The sequence below is a fragment of the Zalophus californianus genome, chromosome 3 (assembly GCF_009762305.2).
Source record: "Zalophus californianus isolate mZalCal1 chromosome 3, mZalCal1.pri.v2, whole genome shotgun sequence".
Classification (NCBI taxonomy): Eukaryota; Metazoa; Chordata; class Mammalia; order Carnivora; family Otariidae; genus Zalophus; species Zalophus californianus.
In genome coordinates, this window is record NC_045597.1 from 79,264,341 (window position 1) to 79,285,896 (window position 21,556).

At 35.5% G+C, this 21,556-nt stretch overlaps 1 protein-coding gene across 4 annotated transcripts in view; it reads left to right on the forward strand.

Annotated features, from left to right (window-relative positions):
• Positions 1–21,556, forward strand: part of XPO4 (exportin 4) — a 117,290-nt gene that overhangs the window by 10,029 nt on the left and 85,705 nt on the right. For 3 of the 4 annotated variants that reach the window (XM_027590102.1, XM_027590100.1, XM_027590101.2), the window contains one exon: positions 19,442–19,547. The exons of the other annotated variant lie outside the window; for it this stretch is intronic. In XM_027590102.1, the coding sequence (XP_027445903.1) occupies positions 19,454–19,547 (94 nt within the window). In that variant the 5' untranslated portion in view covers positions 19,442–19,453. The remainder of the gene's footprint in view (positions 1–19,441; positions 19,548–21,556) is intronic. 4 annotated transcript variants of the gene reach the window in all.

Here is a 21,556-nt window from a genome sequence, read left to right on the forward strand (position 1 = left end):
TTATGTATGATTAAATTTATATACAATTAAAGATGTGTTTTTATGCATCTTGCCATTGTGTCTTCAGTTATAAAAGAAAAATTAAATTGTCTGTGATTAATAAATGTCTTTCATATAATAAATTGTCTTTCTGATTAATAAAATTGTCTTTCAGAGCTTTATACTAAAATAGTATCTTTTCTGTTGAATATAATTTTTATATCCAAGCCTGGAGATACTTGCTTTGCTGTAGAAGTTTTGAAAACCAGAGACTCTAAACTCTGAAGAATTTTAGTAACTCCCTGAAATGTTTTATTGCAATGTCTATTTGTACAATTTTCTTCTGTAATTTACTGACAAAGTTTACTCCTTGAGTTCTTGTCACAGTGCTTAGACTGGAAAGTTAATGTTTGTGCAGGTGCCTCAGGGATAGGGGTGGGCATGAGCAGGCAAGGTGGCTTCCCATGGTAGGTTCTGGAGCTGCTGCTAGTTGGGCCCAGCTTTGATCAGAGCCACCTTGGCACTCGTGGCACCCCAGACTGCCTTGAGGCACATGCATGTGTCCCAGGCCACCATCCTGTCTTCGCAGCTCCTGCACATGCTCCCTTGTCCCATTGGGCTTCACCTGCAAAACATAAGTTAAAAAATAAAATTATTAAGAATTATTATTAAAAATTATTAAGAATTTAAAAATGGCAACAGCAGAGTATCAAATTAAGCATGGGGCCTTTTAGAGAGTTGGGCCTTTTGAGACTGCACAGGTCACACTCTTGAAGCTGGGCTTAGGCTGTAGCTTGACAGGCTTTAAGTCTGTCTTTGAGTTGCTCCCTCCTTCTGGAACTTCATATGTATGTATTCCCTTGGTTTGGAATACCGTTCTCCCCTTTCTTCCTAGTTAACATTTAATTCTTCAGATCTTAATGTAGTTTACTTTATCAAAGAAGCCTGACCAGTTTTAGGTTAAATTGTTTTTTCATAACATCATCTACTTTAGTAATATTTATTATACCTGCCATTTTATGGTATTTACTTGTACGATCGACTCATCTAGTAGGTTGTAAGCTCCATGAGGACAAGGGTTCTGTTTGTTTTTGCTTACCATTGACTTGTTGTGTCTGAAGCATCTAGCACGTTGCCTGACATGTAGTAGGCATTTGGTAGTAATTTATGGACTGAAATACATGAACAAATTACTATAGGGGAAGGCCTAGAGTATAGTGGTAGGTTTCAGAGACAGATGCAGGTTTGATTTGAGGTTTTATTACTGCTTGCTTTTTGCAAGGCATTGAGTAAGTTTTTATCTATTCAGCTTCTTAGAACACTTCTATTGCTTTTTCTCTGTCTCAGCACGCCAGTTCTCTTTCAAGTCTTTCACTTTCCTTTTCTTCATCCTGCCCCAGGACCTTTCATAGACTTTTCCCTCTGCCTAGAATGTTCACTTTCACCTAATCCTTCAGGTCTCTTCACAGTCACTTTGAGGAAAACCTTTCTTAGCTTCCCTGAAAGCTGAGATTCATCTGTCCTACACTTAGATAACTGTGTAGTTCTTTCATAACACCTACCACATTTGAAATTTTACATTTATTTGTGTGATTAACAAATAAATGTTGGTCTTCCTTGTTAGACTCCAATATGTATTAGTTCAAGGATCTTGTTTGCATATAGTATTTGCTCAATAATATTTGAATGAAGAAAATGCACGAATAAATGAGAAAGGGAGTACTATGAGATAAGCCTAGGGAAATAGGCAGGGGCTGGGTTATCTTATGGCCTTATTTGCCACAATAATTTAGCTTGAATTCACCCAGTAGTGGTGACTTGACAGATCTGTGGTTCGATAAGTGAAAATCTGATTGAGGGAAGCAAGATGCAAGGTAGGAAGACCAGTTAGGAGGCCGTTGAAGTTGTTCAGCAAAGAGCTGATGAAATTCTGAACAAACTAGGGTATGGGGGGATAAACTAATATTTAAAGACATTTTTTAATGCTACAGTGACTCTTACGGGAAAGGAGAATGAATACATATTTGGGGGAAGCTGGGAATACCTTACAATGGCTTGTAGAAGCTCAAAATTTCTCAACTTTTTTCTTAAAAGTTAATGGAAATTTCATTCTAATTCATAATATATCCACGTTTTAATATAAAATTATTTGACCCCAATCTTTGAATAAGATTAATAAAGTTAAAAAGCTGGCCTCTCTTTATTCTGTGGTTTTGTGGCAGGGGTTAGAAAACTAATTAGAAAACAGCAGTAGTATGATAACTACTCAGATGAGATATTAGAAAAATCACCCTGTTGCTTATGTTAGTAAGCACACATGGAAAATTACTGAAATTTAGAAATTGTGGAAAGGCGGTATAACATAGAGAGAGGCTCCAGAGCCAGACTATTTGGATTCTTCTTGGCTTCCGACTAGGTGTGTGACATTTGGCAAATCGTTTAACCTCCTTGTGTGTTTCTTCATCTCTACAATAGAAAAATAATAGTACCCATCTCATGTAGTTAATGTTAAGGTTAAATGATTTCATTTACATTAAAAGAAAGTGTTTAGCATAGCTCCTGGCACATGTAAGTCCTCTGTAAGTGTTGTGTTATTTTGTACTTTAACGTATCAGATAACTTTGCATCAAAGCACATAAATCAAGGCAACTTTAGAGTAAGCACTCAATAACTATTTGTTGAGTTAATTAAATTTCTAGTAGAATAGTGCTGATAGAACTTTCTGGTTGATGGAAATATTCTATATATCCACACTCTCCAATACAGTAGCTGGTAGCAACATGTGGCAATTGAGCACTTGAAATGGGCTAGTGCAGTGGAGCAACTAAAATTTTAATTTTAATTAATTTAAATAGGCACATGTGGGTAGTGGCTGCCATATTGGGCAGCATAGATCTAGAGTGTGGCTATGTTTCTTTGCATTCGTCTTCTGATTGGTAAATATTGATTCCAGATTTCAAATAATTATTAGTTTCTGTCATTACTTCTGGTTGTTGCATTCCCACTGTTTAAATGCAGTATGTACTAATTTAGATACCAGCTGCTGCATCTTTAATAGATTTTACCTTGGGGCACTTGGGTGACTCAGTAGGTTAGGTGTCTGCCTTTGGCTTGGGTCATGATCACAGGATTGCAGGATCGAACCCCATGTCGGGCTCCTTGCTCAGCGGGGAGCCTGCTTCTCCCTCTCCCCCTGCCTGCAGTTCCCTCTGCTAGTGCACACATGCTCTCTTTCTCTCTCTCTGTGTCAAATAAAATCTTTAAAAAATATATAGATTTTACCTTGTTATTCTGATTCTTGTACTAGAATCATCAAAACACATACTTTTGGAAACATTGGTGGCACATAACATTGATGAAGAGAAGATAGCCAAATTCTTTGCTTCATAATTATAATTTTCCTTTTTTGATTTATAAACACCAATTAGAATGATCAAGACAATGAATTTTTCATCACCTTTATATACACACCTACGTTTTAACATTTGTCCACTTATGAACTATATCAATTTTTTTTTATGCAGACCTAATAAAAGAGTAAGAATAAAAAATAGTGTCATATATCCTCTTAGCAAAACAAGCTGATCCAGGTTCTTGTTCCAGAATATTGGGTAATGAGGTAATTCTTGTGTAATGACTGACTGGATGAGAATACCATCATTTCCTTTTGTCCTTGGAAGTATGTGGCTCATTCATTGATTCTTGTATTTGAGAAAACTAGGGCATTGCCATTATTGACATTATTGTGGTCTGGCATGTGCCTTGTGGGATGTTTAGCAGCATCTTTACCCTTGATCCACTAGTTACCAGTAGCACTTCCCAGTTGTGGCAAAAAAAATGTCTCTAGACACTGCCAGACATCCCCTGGGGGATCAAAATTGCCTAAGTTGAGAGCCAGTGATCTAGAATATCATCATCTGTAGACACAGGGTCTGAGATTACATTTATATGATCAATTTTATCATCATAGAGTCTGTTAGAATTTTCTGCAGTGATAGGATTTGCTTTGTTGTCTAATGTGCTAGCCACCAGCAACATTTGGCTATTAAGCACTTGAAATGTGGCTAGTGCAGCTGAGGAACTAAATTTTTAATTTAAGTTAATTTAAACAACCACATGTGGCTAGTGGCTACTATATTGGACAGTACAGGTCTAGAGTGCTGTTCTTTTGTCTTTGTGCATCATCTTCTGATTCACCTCATAACTGTCTTGTCTTTTTTTCTCTTATGGGTGGAAATTAAAAAAATTCTGAATTCTCAGCACTATTGAATGAAACCTCAAAAAAAAAGACATGAATATGGTGTTTCCATATTTTATATGTTCTTGAAAGGTCATGCTATATCTTGAGCAATGTAGTAAAAGAAAAATTGAGGCTAATGTAATAGTGTTGATTTATTTTGCTATTGCATTACTTTTTTAGGTGATTTCATCATTTCTTATTTTTTAATTTTGTTGTTAGTTTAGCATTAGCATAGATGGGAATAGTCGATGAGTTCTGATGAATTAGTCCTTAGAATGGTGAAATGGTAAAATGTTTCAAGATATAAAAAATATTATTAAGATTCCATTATGAATCTTATAAAAGGGTCTAGTGGGTTCATAAATGACTTCAAATTAGAATGAATTTTATTCTGTTTTTTAAAAATTAAAGCTTTCTCTTTATTCTTTGAAATACCTCTGAGGAAAAAAAAGATCAGGGCACCTGGGTGGCTCAGTTGGTTAAGCGTCAGACTTTGGAATTCATCTCAGGTCATGATCTCAGGGTTCTGAGATCTAGCCTGCATTGGGCTCCTTGCTGACCATGGAGCCTGCTTGAGATCTCTCCCTTTCCCTCTGCTCCTCCCCACCAGGTGTGAACATTTTCTCTCTCTCTCCCTCCCTCTCTAAAAAAAGAAAGAGAAAAGAAAAGAAAGAAAAGTCACAAAATATCAAGCATTACAACTAGTTATTTAAAAAAAAAAACAAAAACTTGCTTATTAAAGAGAAAACAACTCCAAAAATTGAGTCCACTGGACCCTGATGGTATACTGACCACTTGTGGATGGTTTAAGGGAATGCCTTAATTGTCTCAACATCATTGTGATGTTTGCTATGGGTTTTTTTGTAAATTCTTTTTATCTGGTTAAGGAAGTTTCCGTTTATTCCTATTTTGCCAAAAGTTTAGTCATGGATCTTATTAAGAATGTTTCTGCATTTTTTTGTGATAAATACCTTTCTCCTTTAGTATGTTAATATGGTGAAAACATTAGTTTTCTAATGTTAACCCAGCTTTGCATTCCTGGGATAAACTAAGTTGGTCACAGTGTACAGTATTACTTTTATTAAAAAAAAATCCATTGTTGTATTTGGTATATGAACTGTCTTTTAAGATTTTTCCATCTCTGTTCGTGAGTAAGCTTGGCCTGTAAGTTTCTTTTCTTACACTGTTCTCATCTGGTTTTGGTATCAGCATATTTGTAATGATATGCTGACTTCCTAAAATAGGTTGAAGAGTATTCCCTCTTTTCTATTCTCTTGAAATCTGTAGGATTGGAATGATTTATTCTGCTGTTTGGTAAAATCTGGATCGGGGGGCTTAAAAGAAAAAATATTTCAAACTGATTCAATTTACTTAATAGTTGTAGGACCGTTTAAGTTTTCTATTTCTTCTTAAGTTAGTTTTGTTTTATTTTTCTAAGAATTTGTCCATATCACATAAGTTATGTTTATCACCATAATGTTGTTTGTTATTCTTCCAGTATCTCTTTATTATTCAAGACCTATGTAGTTAACAGTTTCTTTAATCTTGCCTGCTTAAATTCTTATTGTCTCTTCACCCCTCTTGCCAGAGTTTTATCAGTTTTATTAGTCATTCCAAAGAAACAACTTTTGGCTTTTTTTGTTTATATTTATTGTATATGTAATTTCTGTTTCATCATTTTCTGCTCTTTATTATTTTCTTCATTCTATTTTTTGGGGGTAGGTTCTGCTGTTTTTCTAAGTTCTTAGGTTAGAGGTTTAGCTTATTTGTTTTAGAGGCCTTAAATTTCCAACATAAGCATTTAAGGCTATGCATTTTCCTCTTGTACTTGACCTGCATATCACGGATTTTTGATATGAAGTATTTTGGGTCAGTGTTTTCTATTATTCTTTCTTCTTTTATCTTTGAATTTTTCGTTTTTTATTTCTTTTAAAGATTTATTTATTTGAGGGGAGTGGGGTGGGTGCAGACAGAGGAAGAATCCTCAAGCACCGGCTGAGTGGGGAGTCTGATCAGGGCTTGATCCCAGGACCCTGGGATCATGACCTGACAAAAGTCAGACACTTGACTGAGCCACCAGGCACCCCATCCTTGAATTTTTCTAGTTTTTGTTTTTAGTCAAGTTCTAATTAATTGCTTTGTGAGAATGTGTTATGTACATATTAATTATTTAAAATTTTTTGTTTGAATATGCCCTATGGCCTAGTGTGTTGTCAGTTTTCATTCAGCGTTTTGGAAAGAATGTGTGATATCCAGTTAAAGGGGCAAGGTATTTATGCCTCTTAAGTTAAGCTTGTTAAATCTTGTCACCTTAAGCTAGCAGTTATGGACAGAGATATATTAGTGGATTTGTTGGTTGTCCTCTCATTTTTGCTTTATATATATTGGAGGCTGTGTATTTACATACCACTTCAGTTAACCCTTTAATGATTATTAGATGACCGTCTTCTTTTTAGTAACATTTTACTTTAAATTCTGTTTTTTTTTCCTGCTATTATCATAGTTATATCCATTTCATTAACTTCTGATGACAGTTGGCTTGGTATGTTTTTTTTCCAGCCTTTTCTTTTCAGCCTTTCTATGCCCTTGGGTTTTTTGTATGCACAAAATTGGATTTTCTTTTTTATCCAGCCTGACAGTCTCAGTTTTTTAATCTACAGTTTATTTATATTTATTTGTGATTACTGATAAGTTACATATTTTTATCTTATTTTGTGTATGTGTATATGGTCTTTTGCTTTCTTTTGTGGTTTGATAATCTTTTGTTTCTCATTCCACAGTTTGGGTGTTGTATATATTCTCTATTTTCTTGACCATGGCAATGTATGCATACTCAATTTAAAGTTAATCTGTATATGCTGTCTCAGAACAGTATAAGAACTTAAAACCACCTCTCCTGATTTATGTTCTATATATTGTCCAAAGTCTTAATCACCTTTATTAATTTCACAAATTAATCATTTTTAAAATATCAATATTCAGATTTATTCACATAATCAATTTCTTTGTCCATAGTCCTTTGCATTCAAGGCTTTCCATCTGGGATCACTTTCCTTCTTGGAGTATATCCTTCAGAATTTCCTAAAGGAAGAGTGTTTCAGTAATAAGAGTTTTTATTTGGTTTTTATTTGCAGGAACATGTCATCAATTACATTTTAATCCTTGAAAGGTGTTTCCTGGATCTACATTTCTAAGTTAATAGTTATTTTCTGTCAGTACTCTGAAAATGTTACTCTGTTTTCTCTCTAGTCTGGTTTCTCCTTGCTTTAAGAAATCATTTTCAATCTGTTATTTCATTGAAGGTAATCTGTCTTTCTTTGGCTGTTTTTCAGATCTCTTTAATTTTTGAATTGAAGTCTTCAGTTTCACTGTGATATCAGTAATATAATTCTTTTTCTTTTTTATTCTGTTTGGATTCATTGGGCTTTCTGACTTTGAGTTTTAGTGTTTCTCATAAATTTTGGAATTTACTTATCAATTTGGAATACTTTACACCATTATTTTTTGAATCTTTATTTTTCCCATCCTTACTGGATGCTGTGTCAGTCAAGATCCTGGCAAAGGAACACTCAAAGAGGTCATTGAAAAGAATTAGTGAAGAGACTGTTGACAGAGGTTGTGGAGGGGTAAGGTGTAAGGGAACCGCAGTGAATGGGGGGAAGCCTTTGTTTGGCCCTTAATGTGCAGGGAGGGAGAGTGAAGAATTTGAGAGAGCTGCAGCTGTAGGAGAGAATAGCCTGACAGGAGCTGTGGCTTTTGGTGGAGAAAAGGTGCCACTGGGGCTGGGGGAAGAGGGTGAGGAAGCCTGGATGATATGGTTTCTATAGGTTAGTTTCCTGGGGCTCTAACCTTCACTTTTGTCCTCCAAGACTTTTAATGTTTGTGCGTTTCCTCATTCTGAATAATTTTTTGTATCTGTTTTCAGTTTTCTCCTCATGTGTCTAATGTGCCTTTTAATCTATCCACTAAGTTTAACATTTTTTGAGGCATTTTAATATACAATAAAATTCACAAATCTTGGGTGTCTAGTTTGACGAATTTGGGCGGTTGTATATACCCCTGTAACTACCATCTAAGCAAGATACATGTTTATAAATATTTAAATTTCTCTTGTTATGTTGTTCCTAAGAGATCTGTTGTGTTATCTTGCTCCTTAATTTAACGTTTTTGAGTACTTTCACATAGTTGTACAGTCATCACCTATCTCCAGAATTTTTCCATTATCCCAAACGGAAACTCTGTATTCATTAATAATTCCCCATTTCTCCCCACCCCCCATCCCCAGGCAACCACTATTCTGCTTTCTTTCTCTATGAGTTTAACTATTTTAGATACCTTATATTAAGTGGAATTACATGGCATTTTTCTTATTTCTTGTTTATTTCATGTAGCAAATTGTTTCCAAGATTCATTCCTGTTGTGTTGTGGCATGTATCAAAAATTCATTCCTTTTTAAGGCTGAATATATGCCATTATATGTGTATATTTATTATCTTTTGTTTATTTATTGATCCATGAGTGGACGTGTGGTTGTTTCCACCTTTCGGCTTTTGGGAGTAATACTGCTATGGACATTGGTGTATGGTCTGTTTAAGCCCTGCTTTTAATTCTTTTGAGTACGTACCTAGAGGTGGAATGCTGTCTTGTGTGGTAATATTTTTTTGAGGAACTGCCATACTGTCTTTCATAGTGGCTGCATTAAAAAAAAAAAACACTACATGTTTTACATTCCCACCAGTAATGGTTCCAGTTTCTCCACATCTTTGCCAACAACTGTTACTTGCTTTTTTTCTTTTTCTTTCTTTCTTTCTTTCTTTCTTTCTTTCTCTCTCTCTCTCTCTCTCTCTCTTTCTTTCTTTCTTTCTTTCTTTCCTCTCTTCTTTTCTTTCTTTCTCTCACTCTTTTTTTAAGATTTTTATTTATTCAGAGAGATACAGGGAGAGAGAGAGAACATAAGCAGGAGGAGAGGCAGAGGGAGAGGGAGAAGCAGGCTCCCCACTGAGTGGGGAGCCCAACATGGGGCTCAGTCCCAGGACCTGGAGATCATGACCTGAGCAGAAGGCAGATGCTTAACCATCTGAGCCACCCAGGCTCCCCTCTCTCTTTCTTTCTTGGTCATTCTCCTAGATGTAAAGTAGAATCTCATTGTAGTTTTGATTTGCATTTCCCTAATGATGAGTGATGTTGGAATCTGTGCTTACTGGCCGTTTATATGTCTTCTTTGGGGAAATGTATATTCAAGGGCTGCCTGGGTAGCTCAGTCGTTTAAGCATCTGCCTTCTACTCAGGTCATGATCTCGGGGTCCTCAGATGGAGCCCCGTGTCAGGCTCTCTGCTCAGCAGGGAGTCTGCTTCTCCCTCTCCCTCTGTGCGTTCGCTCCCTCTCTCAAGTAAATAAAATCTTAAAAAAAAAAATGGGCGCCTGGGTGGCTCAGTTGGTTAAGTGACTGCGTTCGGCTTGGGTCATGATCCCGGAGTCCTGGGATTGAGCCCCACGTCGGGCTCCCTGCACAGGGGGGAGCCTGCTTCTCCCTCTGCCTGCTGCTCTCCCTGCTTGTGCTCACTCTGTCAAATAAATAAAATCTTTTTTAAAAAAATGTATATTCAAGTCCTTTGCCTATTTTTAAAGATTTTATTTTATTATTTTTATTTATTTGAGAGAGCGAGAATGAGAGACAGAGAGAACATGAGAGGGGGGAGGGTCAGAGGGAGAAGCAGACTCCTTGCTGAGCAGGGAGCCTGATGCGGGACTCTATCCCGGGACTCCAGGATCATGACCTGAGCCGAAGACAGTCACTTAACCAACTGAGCCACCCAGGCACCCCTTTGCCTATTTTTAAATTGGGTTCTTTGTTTTTCTATTGTTGAGTTTTAGGAATCCTTTATAGATTCTGGCTATTACTCCCTTATCAGATATGTGATTGGTACAAAATTTTTCCCATTCTGTGAATTGATTTTTTGTTCTGTTGATAATGTCATTTGATATGCAAAGGTTTTATTTTTGATTAGGTTTGCATCATACTGTTTTAAGTTCTTTTAAACATTTTTGTACTGTGTTTCTGAACATTTCCAATATTTATGAGTTTTGTTGGTTTGATTCTTTAATTTGTTATTCTGCAGACTCATGGTGACGTGTTTCCTCATGTGTTTAAAAGTTTTTGAGTATTAGTTCTTGGAAGTGTTTCTGGAGAAGTCTGAAACCTGGATTATGGTGCATTACTCCAAGTGTCTTAGGTGCATGACCAACACAGGACTACTTTAAGTTTATTGGCTTGAAGTTTTTGGGCCACATGGGTCCTGTTGAAATGAAGCAGGAAACTTATTTGAAGCCTTGTTCATGGTTATCAGTTGTCTGCAGTAATTTTCTTCTTTTACCTATTACTAAGATCCAGACTAGCAAGTTTCTTTCTTCCTCTCTTCCTTCCTCCCTCTCTGTTTTTCTTTTTGTTTTTTAATGGTTTACCCTTACTCTGAGGATCCCAGTTTTATGTGGAGGGATGTCCTGTTAGTCCCCATCTTAGGAGGTTCCTGATTATATCTTGTGTCTTTACCTTTGGGCAGCTGTCAGAATGGAAACTCAAAGTCACCTGGGATTGGCAAATGTCTCTAGGGTAAACGCGTAAGTGTCATCTTTCATCTTCGGATCCCTGCTTTGGTTACCTTTTAGCTTCTGAGGATTTCTTAATTTCTTGTAAGTTCAGCAATACATTAAAAAACGTAGAAATATTTTATCCACCATTTTTATTTGGTTTTAGCCGAAGAGTTGTTCAGAGTATCTTGAACCGTGAGGAACGGAAGCCTCCCTCATTTTAAAAATGCAATGTTTCAAATAAATTGAGAAGTATGTAGAACAATGTAAATCATAACCGTGTACCCGTCTCCTGGGTTAACAAATGTTAATATAGCCATTTTACATATAACTTTAAAAATAATCTGTCGCAGATATAGTTGAAGCCTCCTTTGAGTCCCTTTTAGATACCATTCTCCAGCCTCTGCTTCTTCATCCTCAAAGATAACCATAATTTTAAAATTGTTTGTCCTTACCTTCCATGTTTTTACACTTTGCCCACAAGGGAAAATAAAAACTACCATACTTTAGAGTTTTTGAAATTTTATATAGATGATATATTGTATATATTCTGTCATTTGTTTTCTTCATTCAGAGTAACTTTCAGAATTTATCCCCTTTGGTAAATATAGTTCCAGTTTACTCTTACCTGCCTTATAAACCATTGTATGACAGTATTATAAAGTATTTCCTATCGATGTAATTCAAATTGTTATTCTTTTTTGTTATGATAGTGCTGAAGGAACGTCTTTGTTGACCTTATATGTGTGTGGGAGAGGTTCTCTAGGGAATAAATGCCTAGGAATGAACTTTTGCATACCTTGCTGTTCAGGGCCACCAGCTTTTTCTAGGTAATTCTAAAATCCAAATGAATGTTCCATTTTAGATTATCATAAGTTTATAACTATGTTCAGTACTCCCAAACTTTAAAGCTCTTGTTTTTGTACTATTTTTTTTAATCTGCATCATTTTACATTCCCCCTCAGAAATAATAGCTTGTTGTTTTAATTTGCATTTCAGTGGTTACTAGTGAGGTTGAGTATGTTCTTATGTTTATTAACCATTTTTGCTTTCTTCTCTGAAATATCTGGCCTCTTGTCATTGGCCACTTTTCTATTGCATTGTGTAATTGGATTGGGTTAGGCAGCATGTAACAGAAAACTCCAATATCACACAACTGATAACCATGAACAAGCCTTCAGATAAGTTTCCTGCTTCATTTCATGTCTTTTAAAAAAGGATTATTTTTTCTCACATAAAGTGTGGAGTTAAGGTGATCTGAGGATGGTCTAGTGGCTCCAGGATAGCATCAGGGGTTCATGCTGCTCCTGCTGCTGTTTTTTTCTTTTTCTTTCTATTTCTGTATTTATAATTCTTAGCTTATGTCTCCCATCTTCTAGGTCTTCTTGTGGTCTAAGATGATTAGTAGAACTACAGCCACCATATCCATTTCTGGGGGGGGCAGGAAAGAAGATCCACAGACAAAAGAAAAATATGTTTTTGGCTGAATCAGCTCCCTTTAGGAAGTCCTACCCCAAGCTTTGTTTACATCTTATTGCCATAACTTGTCCCAGCAGGGCACTGGGAAATGTTATTTATTTGGGCGCAGTGCTGTATATTCGAGTTCTTTACTAAGGAAGAGGAGGAGTGACTGTTGAGGAGGTAGCTGTCAGTTTCTGCTATAAGTCATCTTCTGTGGGAGTTTTTATGCTCTGAATACTAGTCCTTTGTTAATTATATTGAGCACAGTTATTGTCTTCTAATCTATGATTAGTCTTTCATATACAGTTAATGTTTAGAAGGTTATAATTTTAATGGTCGAATTTATTAATTTTTTAAAAAGATTTGTGCGTTTTATAAAGTTTAAAATAATCCTTCCCTACTCTAACATATTCTCCTATGTTTCCTTTTTTATTTTTATTTTTTAAGATTTTATTTATTTATTTTAGAGAGGGAGAGAGCACAAGCACGAGCCGGAACACAGAGGGAGAGGGAGAGAGCATCTCAAGCAGACTCCATGGGAGCCTGAGGCGAGGCTCAGTCACACGACCCTGAGATCATGACCCAAGCCAAAACCAAAAACACACCCAACCAACTGTGCCACCCCAGCGCCCCTCTCCCATGGTTTCTTCTTATGTTTTGTCATTAGTTTCTTAAAGTTTTGCTTTTCATTTTAAATCTTAAATCCACCTAGAATTTATTACTGTGTATGATATGAGTAAATACCTGATCTTTTGTTTTTGCTTCTAAGTAGCTAACTTTCCTGTGCCATTTATTGTATAGTCTAGCCTCTCCTCACTAATATGTCATATGTCATGGGTCTGTTTCTGGGAATTCTCTGCTCCCTTGTTTGTTTTTTCCTACTCAACTACTATTTTTAAAAATTATTATAATGCCTTTATAAGTGTTCATATTTGGTTGTATAAGACTCCCTTGTGTTTTTTTTTAAGTTTTTATTTAAATTCCAGTTAATGTACAGTGTAATATTTTAGGTGTACAGTTTAGTGATATAGTACTTCCTGCAACACCTGGTGCTCATCACAAGCGCTCTCCCTAATCCCCATCACCTATTTCACCCATCCCCCCATCCTCCTTTCTTATTCTTTCCCCACATTTTAAATAGTTTTTTTGAACCTCAAAATGTTATTTATTTCTTACCTATAATATTTTATTAGTTTCAGGTATACAATATAATGACGCAGTATTTGTATTGTGAAATGATCACAATTAATTAATACCTGACACCATACATACCTACTAAATCTTTTTCTCATGATGAGAACTTTTAAGATCTACTCTTAGTAACTTTCAAATATGCAATACAATATTATTAATTATAGTTACCATTGTATACATAGCATCCCCATGACTTACTTATTTTATAACTGGAAGTTTGTACCTTTGACCCTCTTCACCCATTTCATCCTCCTCTTCCTCACAGCCACCAGTCTGTCCTCCATATCTACGAAGAGCTGTTTTTTGTTAGATTCCACATATAAGTGAGATCTTTCTCTATAAGTAAATATTTTTCTCTGTCTCGCTTATTTCACTTAGGCATACTGCTGTCAAGGTTCTTATTTCCTAGTTAATTTGATTCTTTTTGGCCTTTTCCTTACATGTTTTGGGATCACCTTGTCATATTCTGAGATGAACCATAAAGTTCATTGGGATTTAAATTGGAGTTGTATTAATTATTGTAGGTTAATTTGGGGAGACCCATATGTGTATTTTTAACTGCAGTTCTCTTACCAATTATGAGATGCATTCATTAGCGTCATTAGATGGGAACCCTGACTTGCCTGAAGGTGTCCTTGCCTGGAAGTTTCCCAGCTACTATACTACAGAGATGGGATTAGAAACCTGGTCATTTTGATTCAGTATCCCATTCTTTTAATTAAAGGGGACTGTAAGATTATTTTAAAGGATTTTTAAGATAGGGTAAACCTGTTTGTAAGCAGAAAGCAGGGTGCCATTGCTTAGTATAACTTTAAGATAAAGAGAGTGAGAAGAGATGAGGGAGGAAATGAGGTGATATGTGAGCGGGGAGCCAGTGGGGCAGGAGTGGGAGGAAGATTTAGATTTTAGAGAAAGTAGAGGGGGAGGGAATATTTTGTTAAGAAATTGGAGAAGGTGATAGGAGAACAGTCCTTTTAAAAAGGAAGATACATAAAGGAGCTAATTATACAGGAAGGCTTTCACTTTGGGAAAGAAAAAGTAAGGTCATTTTCTGAGAGATTGGAGTACTGGGTATCATGAGATGAGAGGTTTGAGAGAAAAACAGATTTGAAAGGACAGCTTTTGGGAATGTGCTAGGAAATCACAAGAGATTAATTAGGGCACATCTCTCAAATTTGTTTAGCTGGAAAGGTACAGTATCTGGAATTTACTCTTTGTGGAATGCTGTGAAATATTGGTATGATACATTTAAAGTAAAAAAAGTATATCATTATGTGTTATGGATTTAAATTTAGGTAGGAGCAATGGTAGGTTCTGAAGGTTGAAGAAAAGATTATAGAGAGAAAACTAAAAATTGAATAAATTCTTAAAGTCTTCAGTGAATGAATGAAAAATTACCAGTAAACATGTTTTTAGGTAGTACATCTGTGATTTTCTAATTTGAATATTAAGCCATGCTCTCTCTCTCAAAAATGAGAGAGCAATTAGAGCTAAGAAAATTCTTACTATGAGCTCTGTGGTATGACTTCCAGTTTTGTTTTCTACTTTTGTAGCTTGTTTCCTATCTACAAGTTGTGCCTTATTTTTTGATCCTTGATCTTTTTTTTCCATGGTCCTGTAAATAATAATATTTATAGTAAGCCAAGAATATTATTCGGATTTCTCTACTAGCTATCTGACAGAAACTAGTCTCAGCTGTATCTCTTCATTAGTACTAAAAGAGAGTCAAATCATGGGCTTTGATGTCACACAGACTTAAGATGAAATTCTGGTTATGATATTTGTTGTGATCTTGGGCATGTGACAATCTGTGAATTTAAGTTTCTCCATATGTAAAAGAGAGGAAATAATTCGTTGCTGGGATTATTAAGGGATGTTGCTGTGATTAAATAGAGTGTATGTAACTTAGCACTCTGCATGAGGAATAATTGGTGCTATTGTTGTTAACCTTAATAAAAGTTATTTTAGCTGCCCAGGGAAAGAAAGAGTCTAAAGGTCTCATGGGATTTAGCAAGTGGGGTTTCTGGCATTTTGAGGACAAGTTTAGCATGATGACAGAGACCAGAATGCAGTTAGTAGCAGAAATGATAGGCTGTCATAATTATTTGTGTGATTATTTGATTAATGTCTGTCCTAAGACTCAGAACTCTATAAGGGCAGGGATGTTTTCCCCTATTTTTACATCCTTTGCTTCTGGCATGGTGCTTGAAGTATAGTAAATACTTTTTACACTCAGTAAATACTTTCTGAGTAGAAATTATTTAAGTACTTTGGTTCTCCCAACCCTCCCCCCAAAAACCCCTCATAATATATGTCATTTAATCCGTTTGTTAGTGTATTTTGAGTTCTAGCTTCAGATGCCCTTGGCCGTGTGCTACCAACGGTGTTTTCTCAGGATTTTTTGTAAATTGAAGGTGGCCTGGGTATGGTGCAAGCTGGGCCAGAAACACCAGTATATTGAGTTAGGAATTTGTGAGCTTCAGGTTTCCTGCTAGTGTGACTCCTTAGAAAAACCTCTCAATTTTTTTCTGACGTTGCTGTTGTTTTCCTGAAGATACCTGGAATTGCTCATCTGCTGTTTCCTCTTACCATTACTGTACTCTGCTACCACCTACTATTTCTTCCAGCTCTTTTGATTCATTTGACTCCATCTCTGAAGTGTGAGCTTTTTTAAAGCTTTTACTATTAGTGACAATGAAAGAACATAAACTGACAATACAAAAAGATTCTTTTACTATTATTATTTCTTTACTGAAACTTTACAAACTATATAAAACACTCTAATGTCGGTATTGGGCACTAGAGGAGGACTTTTAGAGGGAATTTACTTCCTTTCTACCCCCAAGCTTTAAACATGGTGAGTCTTGGGGCGCCTGGGTGGCTCAGTTGGTTAAGCGACTGCCTTCGGCTCAGGTCATGATCCTGGAGTCCCGGGTTCGAGTCCCGCATTGGGCTCCCTGCTTGGCGGGGAGTCTGCTTCTCCCTCTGACCCTCTTCCCTCTCGTGCTCTCTCTCATTCTCTCTCTCTCAAATAAATAAATAAAATCTTAAAAAAATAATAAATAAACATGGTGAGTCTTACGTGGTACTGAGCCACCTAAGTGTAGTTTCTGTTAAAGAGTTAGGGCCCTAGGGTCAGTTTCCACCTCTGTTTCCTATTTGACCTTGAGCAAATTGATTACTCCATTCCTCAGTTTCCTCATCTGTAAATGGCGATAATAATAGTTTCTTCTTCATAAGGTTATTAGGATTAATGAGATTATATATCTTCGTGCCCATCCATCCATTGAAAATAATGCCTTGCAATGCTAAGTACTCAGTAAATGTTAGTTATTGTGTTGCCTCTCCTTTTGGTATGTGCAAGGCTCTAGGAATTTAGAGATGAGTAAAATAAAGCTTCTGGTGTCAGGAAAGTCAGAGAAAAGGAAACAGGGGCAAGCAAATACTTGCCGTACATTATGGTAAGTTGGGTAGTAGAGATACGTAGTGTATCCTACAAGGTGAGATAGAGACATCATTTGTATTCAGGCTGACTGGGGAAAGGTCAGGAAAAACTGATAAAGGAGAGACTGAAGCAGAATTCGAAGGGTGAGTTCTGGTTTCTGAAGAGGAAGGAGTTTGACAGGTGGAGATACTATAGGTCATACTATCTAGGGACTTTGGAGGGAAAAATGCATAATTTTGGTTTAAGCTCCCCGCCTCCTAAATCTTTGGGGGCTGGGAATCTGTTTTGTGGTGTTTTGTTTTGTTTTGTTTGTTTTTAACAAAACTCAGGACTCATTGATGCAATCATTGCCAAGTCATTTTCAAAAAGAATTAAAAGTTTTGGTTTTGGGAAACTAAAGTGAATACCATATTGCCATTTAATGAATCAGTTGATGATTTTATTGTTTGTATAATAATGTTCAACCGGGTGGTTAAGATAAACCGACTTTTAGATTATACTTCATTACTTAGGAAATCTTGATATTTTATAAATTAAATATCATTCTATCATGGTTAAGTTATGAGACCTGTACTTTATTAAGTATGTGGATATTAGGGTGTCTAAGAATCATTAGCTTTAGGAACTATTTTTGTTTGTAGGATAACAGGCATGACTATTTGCAAAATTATATATATATACTGCTTTTCAAGGGTGATGAGAAGAATGTTTAAATCAGAATTACCTGGGCAATCTATAGTTGTTTATTTGTATTCATAGCAGTATAACATGTTGCAGTAGTGGTTACTAATATGCCACGTATTTGGGGTATATTCAGCAGATATTAATGTTGAAATATCTTGTAAAAACAAATTTGTTGAATTAAAAAAATGGTGAGAATGAAGAATTTACAAATGGAAGGACAAAATATTTATATTTAGCATAGTTAGCTTTCACAGTATTTTATTATAAAGCCTTTTTCAAAAAACATATTTAAGGAATTTAACACAATTCTTTTTTTTTTTTTAAAGATTTTTTAATTTATTTGACAGAGAGAGACACAGAGAGGGAACACAAGCACGGGGAGTGGGAGAGGGAGAAGCAGGCTTCCCGTCAAGGAGGGAGCCCAGTGTGGGGCTCTGTCCCAGGACCCTGGGATCGTGACCTGAGCCGAAGGGAGATGCCCAATGACTGAGCCACCCAGGCGCCCCTAACACAGTTCCTTAATGCAGATATTTTCATTTTTATCTAGAGAGCTATAGAGGGTGCTGTATCATTAGGAATAGTATCTGAACTGGTTTTAGCTAATTATAAGAATTCCTTTAGGCCAGACTATCAAAGTTGGTTAATTTCTCTTGGATACACATTTTGCTCACTTATTTTAACTAAAATTATAGTGACTAATGTTGCATAACTGATATACTTTATGGTTAATAATAATGATGTAGCATACTTGTTGAAAAATGTTTTTTACCAGGGTGCCTGTTGGGCGTCTGCCTTCAGCTCAGGTCATGATCCCAGGTTCCTGGGATCCAGCCTCGCATGGGGCTCCCTGCTCAGTGGGAAGCCTGCTTCTCCCTCTCCCACTCTCCCTGCTGTGTTCCCTCTCTCGCTGTCTCTCTCTCTGTCAAATAAATAAAAATCTTTAAAAAAATGTTTTTTATCTTCCACATTGAGTATATTTGAAATTTTGGTCTCCCCATTTCATATTGGTTACAGTAGCAAAGGTTTATTTTCCTACCATCTACCCTGACTCTCCCCTCCCAAATTGAGAATTCTGGCAATTTAGTTGGTAGGCTTACATAAGCAATCTCTTCTCTTCAGATGGGTCACAATGAGTCTAAGATTACCAAGCCATATAATGAGAATATATATTTTAGGTTCAGAAAGAGTATTATCTTTAGAAGGAAAGATTGTTAGAACAAAATGGAATTTAAAAACCTGGCAGACTATAGAAGTTGTTTTTGGTAAGCTAGAAGTTTGGCTTTTCTGCTGATTAATTTATTATTCAGATAGGAGTTTTGTAAATTCTAAACTTCACTGTTCCCTAATTTTTCTGGTTTAATGGTGATTTTAGAAAACTTGAAGTAAAATTATCTGGTAATAACTTTTATTTTAAAGGATTGCTGTTAGAAAACAATTTTTTGTAACTTTGGATTCAGTTTCACCAGTGCTGAAGAATGTAGAGATTATTCGAACTTGATGAAGTGATATATTTTGGAATAAAAAGCAATAAGTTAACTATTTTTAAAAGATAAGGAAAATGTTAGGTAAGTATCTTCTAAAATATAGGCAACTTTAAAGGGTTCTCACCCAAACTTTGCCAGGAATTTCTTCCTTTTTCCTGAAACCATATTTTAAATGTTTATTACGAAGTTTTATACTGTAGTCTTTAAAATAACAAGCAGGCATTTGTCCTCCCATTAACCCCCCCAAAAGTGAAAGTATTTTCTCTTGCTGTGGGTTAAAGGTTTGCTATTGTTCAAGCTTTCTTATTAAACAAGTGTACTCTGTTTTTTTGTTTTGTTTTGCTTTTGTTTTTTTAACTCTCAAGGCACCACCTTCCATGGTTAATAATGAACAACGCCAGCATGCAGAGCACATATTCTTATCATTTAGGAAATCAAAATCACCATTTGCAGTTTGCAAGCATATTTTGGGTAAGTATTCACTTTATAAAAATATTTTTGCAGAATCAAATCTCGTTTTTCTATCTTAAATGTTAGATATTTTAAGTTCCTTTTAAAACAAGCAGATTTGTATAGTTATAATTTTCCATTAGTAATTACTCTATTGAAGTGGCTTTAAAGATATTCCATAAAGCCAGAGAACTTTGTTTTTACTTTGAATTTTCTTCCCCTGAATATAGTATTCAATAATTTGTTTTATTATTGACCATAGCATGAAGGCTGTTAATGGTGGGAGGGAAAAGTCTAATAAGTTTTTTAGTTGTTTTCAAGAGTGCTATCACTTATAGGAAATGTACTATAATATATTTATCCTAGTGTTTTAAAATTATTGTTTTTGGAGGTTTCAACAGTTTTTCTTTCAGTTTGTTTTTTTTTTTTAATTTTTAACTGTATAGTTTGTACTCAGCTTGCTTAGCAAATATTAGTCAGTTCTGTGTAGGTTGTCACTGTATATTTTTAAATGAAGCATTTTTACTCTTGTAAAAATGTTTTATGAGTACCTTTTATCTGACATGTACAGAAATGATCTCTTTCCTTTAAAAATAATCACAAAAGTTATAACTCTTGTCCAAAAATGGTATTTTCTAAAAGATATACATACACCGTCTTCTGCCTCTTATATGTTTTTCAATAGTATAAGAGAGATTTCATTGGTTATTATTTTATAACTTAATTATTTCTGGCTCTTTTTCTTAATTGGAGCCATTTTTTGTAACCCATATTTGAGGCTCTGAGTTATCCTTGCCCACAAAATTGATTAGTTGTGTATTAAGAACTAAAATATCTGACCTTTTATTCTTGTGCTTTTAGTAAGACTTAATCCGTTAGCCACCAGCACTCTGGTTTCCAGATTGAAATAGCCTATAATTAAAATTATGTTAATGCTTTATGTAAAGGACTTATAAATGAGTTGTTCGACTGGAGGAGAAAGAGCACTGCTGTAGGTACTGTGAGATCTGGACACCAGTGGTGCCTGTTGCATGGTATCAACTTGAGGAAGTCACTTAGCTCTTTTTTCATCAATAAGAGAATAGTGGTATCATTTTCCTTAATGGACTTGGTTGCCTTAAGCTGTTATGAGGCACAAATGTGGTAACATTTAAAACCACTTTGTAAACAGTAACATAAGTGACCCCATTACCTGATTTCAAAAGACATTTTAAAAATAATAACCTTAAAAAAGTGCTCTGTTTGCAAGGAGCTAGCAGTGATGATGAAGGTGGCTCTGTCTCATTCAGGAGTTAGATCTTAGCATTAGAGGGACAGTTTTAATAACCACCTTTTAAATTCTAAATGAGGCAGTTTTGATCTTTTTTATTTTTTATGGTCAGTTTTTATACTTTGGGGTGAATTTGTTTCTGGCACTAAGAAAATTTGTTATTGTATGCCTGTGGGGAATATTTAATTTCATGTTAAATTACAAGAAGCAAAACTAAACATCACTATTAGGAATTTAAGGGAGCCTTCGTCTTTACTGCCTTGAAATTGTTCAGCATTTAGAAATTAGATTTAGAAAACCATCGTATTAAACTAGTCACCTAAAATAATTTGAGTCTGGTTTTTATGGCATATGCCTTAATTACATTAATTAGGAGTCCATCATTTTCATCTGACTTTCATTGTAATTCAGTTGTCATTCTGTACTAGTTGGGAAATAGTTGATCTAAGTTGTAAGTATTTTATTAGAGTGTATTTGTTTATACGACTCTTTCCTTTTTAGAGTATGTATATTTTATGAAGTACTATTGCTTTGTTATGATTTGAGCTTGTTTTAGAATACTTTTGTTTTCCTCATAAAAATTTCTAAAGAATAGTATTGCTAGTTCTAGCTGTGCTTTTAAAATCAGTTTGGGTTTTGAGACATTAACTATTTAAAAGGTTGAGTGCATGTATTATAAGCATAATCTAATCATTAATGTACTGCAAAGCCCTGTGTTACATTAATGTTTACATCTAAACTTCACAGAAAATCTTTCAAC